At 41.5% G+C, this 7,500-nt stretch overlaps 1 protein-coding gene across 1 annotated transcript in view; it reads left to right on the forward strand.

Annotated features, from left to right (window-relative positions):
* The window catches only part of LOC125036423 (sodium leak channel NALCN-like), a 30,071-nt gene that overhangs the window by 9,201 nt on the left and 13,370 nt on the right, over positions 1-7,500 (forward strand). Inside the window, exons 15-21 of the mRNA XM_047629017.1 lie at positions 2,669-2,761; positions 3,199-3,482; positions 3,654-3,833; positions 4,147-4,267; positions 4,411-4,542; positions 4,717-4,884; positions 5,138-5,346. Of these exons, the coding sequence (XP_047484973.1) occupies positions 2,669-2,761; positions 3,199-3,482; positions 3,654-3,833; positions 4,147-4,267; positions 4,411-4,542; positions 4,717-4,884; positions 5,138-5,346 (1,187 nt within the window). The remainder of the gene's footprint in view (positions 1-2,668; positions 2,762-3,198; positions 3,483-3,653; positions 3,834-4,146; positions 4,268-4,410; positions 4,543-4,716; positions 4,885-5,137; positions 5,347-7,500) is intronic.

The following is a 7,500-nucleotide window of genomic DNA, read 5'->3' on the forward strand; positions in this document are numbered from 1 at the left end:
CTTCTCCTTCTCCTTCTCCTTCTCCTTCTCCTTCTCCTTCTCCTTCTCCTTCTCCTTCTCCTTCTCCTTCTCCTTCTCCTTCTCCTTCTCCTTCTCCTTCTCCTTCTCCTTCTCCTTCTCCTTCTCCTTCTCCTTCTCCTTCTCCTTCTCCTTCTCCTTCTCCTTCTCCTTCTCCTTCTCCTTCTCCTTCTCCTTCTCCTTCTCCTTCTCCTTCTCCTTCTCCTTCTCCTTCTCCCTCTCCCTCTTCCTCTCCCTATCCCTCTTCCCTTCCCTCTTCCTCTCCCTCTCCCTCTCCTTCTCCTTCTCCTTCTCCTTCTCCTTCTCCTTCTCCTTCTCCCTCTCCCTCTCCCTCTCCTTCTCCTTCTCCTTCTCCTTCTCCTTCTCCTTCTCCTTCTCCTTCTCCTTCTCCTTCTCCTTCTCCTTCTCCTTCTCCTTCTCCCTCTCCCTCTCACCTCTCCCTCTCCCTCCTCCCTCTCCCTCTCCCTCCTCCCTCTCCCTCTCCCTCCTCCCTCTCCCTCTCCCTCCTCCCTCTCCCTCTCCTCTCCCTCTCCTTCTCCTTCTCCTTCTCCTTCTCCCTCTCCCTCCTCCCTCTCCCTCTCCTCTCCCTCTTCCTCTCCCTATCCCTCTTCCCTTCCCTCTTCCTCTCCCTCTCCCTCCTCCCTCTCCCTCTCTCTCTCCCTCTTCCTCTCCCTATCCCTCTTCCCTTCCCTCTTCCTCTCCCTCTCCCTCCTCCCTCTCCCTCTCCTCTCCCTCTCCCTCTCACCTCTCCCTCTCCCTCCTCCCTCTCCCTCTCCCTCTTCCTCTTCCTCTCCCTCTCCCTCTCCTTCTCCTTCTCCTTCTCCTTCTCCTTCTCCCTCTCCCTCTCCCTCCTCCCTCTCCCTCTCCCTCCTCCCTCTCCCTCTCACCTCTCCCTCTCCCTCCTCCCTCTCCCTCTCCCTCTTCCTCTCCCTATTCCTCTTCCCTTACCTCTTCCTCTCCCTATTCCTCTTTCTCCCTCTCCCTCTCACCTCTCCCTCTCCCTCTCACCTCTCCCTCTCCCTCCTCCCTCTCCCTCTCACCTCTCCCTCTCCCTCCTCCCTCTCCCTCTCACCTCTCCCTCTCCCTCCTCCCTCTCCCTCTCCTTCTCCTTCTCCTTCTCCTTCTCCTTCTCCCTCTCCCTCTCTCTCTCCCTCTTCCTCTCCCTCTCCCTTTCCCTCTTCCTCTCCCTCTCCCTTCTCCCTCTCCCTCTTCCTCTCCCTCTCCCTCTTCCTCTCCCTCTCCCTCTCACCTCTCCCTCTCCCTCTCCCCTCCCTCTCCCTCTCCCTGTCCCTCTCCCTCTCCCTCTCACCTCTCCCTCTCCCTCTCCCTCACCCTCTCCCTCTCCCTCTCTCTCTCCCTCTTCCTCTCCCTCTCCCTCTCCCTCTCCCTCTCCCTCTCCCTCCTCCTTCTCCCTCTCCCTCTCCCTCTCCTCTCCTCTCCCTCTTCCTCTCCCTCTCCCTCTCCCTCTCCTCTCCCTCTCCCTCGCCCTCTCCCTCTCCCTCTCCCTCTCCCTCTCCCTCTCCCTCTCCCTCTCCCTCTCCCTCTCCCTCTCCCTCTCCCTCTCCCTCTCCTCTCTCCTTCTCCTTCTCCTTCTCCTTCTCCTTCTCCTTCTCCTTCTCCTTCTCTTTCTCCTTTTCCTTCTCCCTCTCCCTCTTCCTCTCCCTCTCTCTCTCCCTCTTCCTCTTCCTCTCCCTCTCCCTCTCCCTCTCCCTCTCCCTCTCCCTCTCCCTCTCCCTCTTCCTCTCCTCTTCCTCTTCCTCTTCCTCTCCCTCTCCCTCTCCCTCTCCCTCTCCCTTCTCCTTCTCCTTCTCCTTCTCCTTCTCCCTCTCCCTGTCCCTCTCCCTCTCCCTGTCCCTCTCCCTCTCCCTCTCCCTCTTCATCTCCCTCTCCCTCTCCCTCTCCCTCTCCCTCTCCCTCTCCCTCTCCCTCTCCCTCTCCCTCTCCCTCTCCCTCTCCCTCTCCCTCTCCCTTTCCCTCTTCCTCTCCCTCTCCCTCTCCCTCTCCCTTTCCCTCTTCCCTTCCCTCTTCCTCTCCCTCTCCCTCTCCCTCTCCCTCTCCCTCTCCCTTTCCCTCTTCCCTTCCCTCTTCCTCTCCCTATCCCTCTTCCCTTCCCTCTTCCTCTCCTGAGTATAGGGAACATGCTGTATGGTTTCTGTGCATGCTTGCTGTAACTAACAAAGTACAGTATAAGATAATATTGTACTAATCCTGTTCTCAAAATGTCCTTAGGGGAATATGAAATGTATTCTAAGGTTCCACCAAATGAAGTTTAGGTCATTTATCAGGGAGATAGAAAGTAAATTTTTGTCAATGTGAGCATTTTTTCAGCATGTGTATGAAAAAGCATAGACAGAATATCAGCATTTTAGGTCATAAGTTTTGTACAGTAAGAGAATGAAAGGACTGATTTTTTTATTTTTTTTATAAGGAATATGGAATTTAATCTTAAAATTTGTTTCCTAAGTGAAACTACAAAATTTAAGAGCAGACATTAGATATCAGAGCAAATATTATCATATCACGAATAATACAATAGTGCTTTCTAGCTAAGGTTTCGTGATTTTCTTATTGCATTTCTTTCCACAGGATTTTGGATAATTTGAGGGCTATGAGTAGATGTTAATACTTTATTTGTTTAATGTTTTTTCAGAGGTATTCTTTTCAAATGTCCTGTTTTAAGGAGTTTTTTAATCCTGTGTTCACTAATACTGTGTGTGCTAAAGATCCTGGGTCAGGTTGTAATGTAAAGTTATTTGTGTGTACAAAAATATGTATCATGATGGTGCTACAATATGTTTATGTTTTATCTGAGTGTGCTTTACAGTATTCATTTTCAGAATTAATATAATGAAAAATATGCAAGGCCTTAAGAGGTGACTTTGATCAATATTTTTAAAAGTATCCAAATACTGCATAGGAGAATGATGTCTTAATATGTCTTTGTTAGAGATTTCGAGATATATTTGTCATGTCTCAGCATGTCAGGGTTACTGTTTTTTATATAAAGTAAACTGGGATGGATCCAACTTTGATTTGCATTTCAATGGTTCTTTTTGGATACTGGGTGAAGAGGATATTAGGTCACAAAAAAGTATAGTTGTATTTCCGTAGTACCATTAGCTATCCCATATTACTTGCTCAAGTATATATAGTACATTTGTGCTATTGGATCCGCATTAGAGTTATTTAGGCAAGAAGATTATGAGTATAGCTTTTGCCTGTGACTGTGGCTCTCATAGTTGCATGAGGCATGACATTTGCATGAGCATGAGTCCTGTGTTCCCATCTCTAAGGTCAATCCGTCGCAGTGTCCGAGGATCTGTCAAGCTCAAGCAGCAGAATTATGATCATCTGAAGGAAAACGGAGACATTGGAGCCATGAATCGAACATCATCCAGTCGCAAACCTCAAGATCTAGACATTAAAATGCTTCAAGCAAAAAGACAACAAGCAGAAATGAGAAGGTATTGTGCTGAATATGATGTGAGGATATTAAAGTTTTGAGTTTAAGATTCCAGATATATGAACTTTATGCTTTTATAGATATCATGGATATTATTTTGTTATATAAATTATGACAATATTGTATATGTTAAAATAATTACAGTTTCTTACATGGGTAATTATCTTATCAGAAATCAGCGTGAAGAAGACCTTCGTGAAAATCACCCATATTTTGATACACCCCTCTTTGCTGTGGGACGTGAAAGTCAGTTCAGGAAACTGTGTCAAGTCATTGTATATTCACGTTATGATACAAGTCATAAGGATCCAATTACTGGAAAAGAGAGAAAGATCAAATACAAACGTTTACAGTGAGTTACAGTAGCTATATGTATTTCTTTCAGTACATGTAATTACTTGCTAATGTAATGAAATCAGGTTAGCGTATTAAAAGTTTTATTTTCCACTTTTTAGAAAGTATGACATTTGAATTGACAAGAGGTCATTAGCTTTATAAGTTATTTTTTACTGCTATTGAATGTTTCAATATAATATTGAATAAATGCTGTGTATCTGTTTGTTTCCATTTATTGCTTTATATATTGACTACCAATAGAATTATCTTTCTTTTTATCAATGATCTCAGTACTAATGCCAGTATCTTATTTTCTCCTCAATATCCAGCAATCTTCTTGGCCTAGTTACATACCTTGACTGGGTGATGATATTAGTAACAACGCTATCGTGCATCTCTCTCATGTTTGAAACACCAACATATCGTATTACAAATGCACCAATATTGCAGGTACAGCATCATTATGAGAGATATTTGTGAAATGATATACCTTAATGCTAATATTGGCTTCTATTAGGCATGTATTTTATGTTTAAGATTATGTTGATAACAGTATAAAGTTATTACATTAAACTTTCTATGACTATTTTCAGATTGCAGAATATGCGTTTGTTGTTTGTATGAGTATTGAGCTGTGTTTAAAGATCTTAGCAGATGGACTACTCTTCACACCAAAGGCACTGATTCGGGACATGGCTGGGGTGTTGGATCTCTTCATCTTTACGGTAGTATTAAAAGTTATTGTTTATTGATGTTCTTGTGTATAAGCAAAAAAGAAAAGAAGACAATTGGGTTATAAGGAAAGAAAAATGGATATAGAGATTAAGGAATTAACTTGTATATCTTAATATGGTTAGCCAGAAGCAGTGTACTTATGTGTTTATTTAAAAATGTTTCAGGTTTCCTTAGTATTTTCGTGTTGGATGCCAAAGGAAGTACCTGCACAATCAGGTATTCAACTTCTTCTAATCTTAAGATGTTTAAGACCCCTTCGAATCTTCAACCTTGTTCCCCATATGAGGAAAGTAGTGTCGGAGCTGTGCAAAGGTTTTAAAGAAATTCTGTTGGTGAGTCTGCATTTCTCTGACTTCATAATGATCATAGATAGTTTGCATATAATCTGAAAGTAACAAACATCCATGAACACAAACATCCATGAAGATTCCTACTTTATCCCACATTTACGATTTACATTTATGATGAAGAAATAGAAGTGTCTGATACATGTGGAAATTACTTTTTGTACAAATATAGTGAAGCGTCCTCATTTTTTAAGAGCTATAACTCTGGACTGACTCTAACACGGCAATATTATTTCAGGTATCCATTCTTCTTATAGTACTCCTATTTGTATTTGCAAGTTATGGAGTACAGTTGTATGGAGGTCGTCTCGCCCGCTGCAATGACAGCACAATCACTGAACGGAAAGACTGTATAGGAGTATTTGTCAGGGAGATTTTTGTTACCAAAATGAAATTAGGCCTTGGAGAAAACGAGAAGCACCCAGCAATGTTGGTACCTAGAGTGTGGTAAGTCCAGTGGATTGTTATTTTTTATGTACATAGAAATCTGGTATTTAACCTCTGGTATTTCATCAGTGCTTACAGTATGTATAGAATATCACAAAGCAGGGTGAGAAAGTACAAGATGTTTGTAATAAATTCACATGATGTCAGTTCTGGGTGTTAGAAATATCTTTAAGATAATTTATTAATGCTGTACAATTGGTTTGTATATATGACTCTGAAGGGTTCTCTTTTCATATTATATAGTATCGCACAATGTTTTCAATATCATTTTGAAATCACTTCAGGCCTTGTAGAATATTTACACACATATCTAAAAGTAAAGTAAATAACTTTCATGATCTCTTATATAACTTATTCATTTACTTGTCATTATGATTTGTAAATGTATTCATTTTGGATTACGAATGGTTCATTGTTTTATGAAAGAGATAATTTGGATTCGGACTTGGACACTGTTTTTAGTACAATATTGCTATTACAAAAACAGTAGAATGGAATACATTTCAGGGGAACAAATTGTTGAAGAATGAATGGATATCATTATTTACTTATTATATCTTCATATTTATATTCATTTTTTTTTTTTGTTCATTTTGACAATGATTTTTTGAAATATGAGATTGATTATAGTGATTTATTTTATCACATGACATTATTAACTATCATTATAAGTCCTATAGTTATTGTGCTTATTATAATTATTGTAAGTGACTTTTTCATTATAATGTTTATCATTATTATTGATGTAAACATTATCACTCTTCTCATTTTCTGGTCTCATAAGATCTGGTGCAAGGGTTATAGTGATCATATATGATAGCCTAATTGGAAATATCAGCTGAATTGACTTCATATCTTTGAAAAGTCTGAGAAGGCAGAATTTAGTTGAAATATCTACCCTGGCAATCCTTTGAGACCCACCTACTGTTTCTCCAGTCATCAGCTCTACTATGCAAAATATGACAATGGAATATCCCCCTTTGTCATGAAGTATAGACACTGTGCTGTTTGCCCTGTGTTTAGTAGATTTCTGGCTGTGTGTTTCCTGTTAATTTGATTCATGCGATTCGGCCATCTTTCGTTATCTTATACAATGAGCATAATTTTTGTGAGCCTTTTCTTGCTTATCCTCTATCTGTTCCCTTCTGTTGAGTTTTATTTTGTCTTCACTTTGTTTGCTTGTGTGTTTTCCTCTGCTGTGTTCTTCTGTTAACTCCTCTCTTTGGTTATTTCCCGGTCTGGCCCCTTTATTCATGAATATATGGCTTCCTCTCGTGTGCTTTGCTAGAACTTTCTATTCTTTTCTCTTTCTTTTATTTACTGTTCTTGTGCATTATATGCTGCTCATGGATATGCTTCTTAAGGTGTTTCCTTCACCCTCTTCTTGTCTGCTGTTCTTTTTTCTCCTTTTATGTTGGTGTACATGCTTGGGCAAGCATGTTTTTTTGTTGTTTGTTATTCTTCTTTCAATTGTAGTTCCTCCTGCTTCCCCTCATCCTAGATGGTTTCTGGGAGAGAACAAAAGGGAAGAATTTTTTACAGTTCTCATTTTTCTGTAGGCCCACCCATTGTTTGGTACTTATAGGCCTGGAGATTACACCCACAGTTGCTGGATGACTACAGCAGTAGTTAGCCTGACCCCCAGCCTTAGCTGATGAAGACAGTGAAGGGGACAGCACATATCTCAACTGTTGTATGAAATTCTCTCTCTAAGTAGAGTGGTTTATCCTGCACAGCTACATATTGTAGACAGGTCCATTACAGCCCTCTGCTAGCTGGCTAGTCATGGTGAGTTCCTACCCACTGTGCTCAGAAGCAATCATTCCTAGCAGCCTCACTCCATCCAAGCTAGTGGCTGAGAGGCCTGCAGTGTTACTCTACCTTTAACCTCATACACAGAAAGTTACAAAGTCTAGAGACTAGTATTTTGGCTGTTGTGATGTAGTACAAATACAGTCATGGAATAGTCCAGACATAATGGTTGGGAAGCTGTAAGACAGTTTTTGATATGTCTGTAACATTGTTACTTGACTGTTATGCAGCTCTATCCCATATCAGGTGGGACATGTGATGCAACTAAAATTATGTCTCTGGGCTGCCACTCAACAGATGTATGACTGTTGAGCAGCCTTTATGAGGAAGTCATGCAACAGT

This window comes from Penaeus chinensis, chromosome 21 (assembly GCF_019202785.1).
Source record: "Penaeus chinensis breed Huanghai No. 1 chromosome 21, ASM1920278v2, whole genome shotgun sequence".
NCBI classification, from domain to species: Eukaryota; Metazoa; Arthropoda; class Malacostraca; order Decapoda; family Penaeidae; genus Penaeus; species Penaeus chinensis.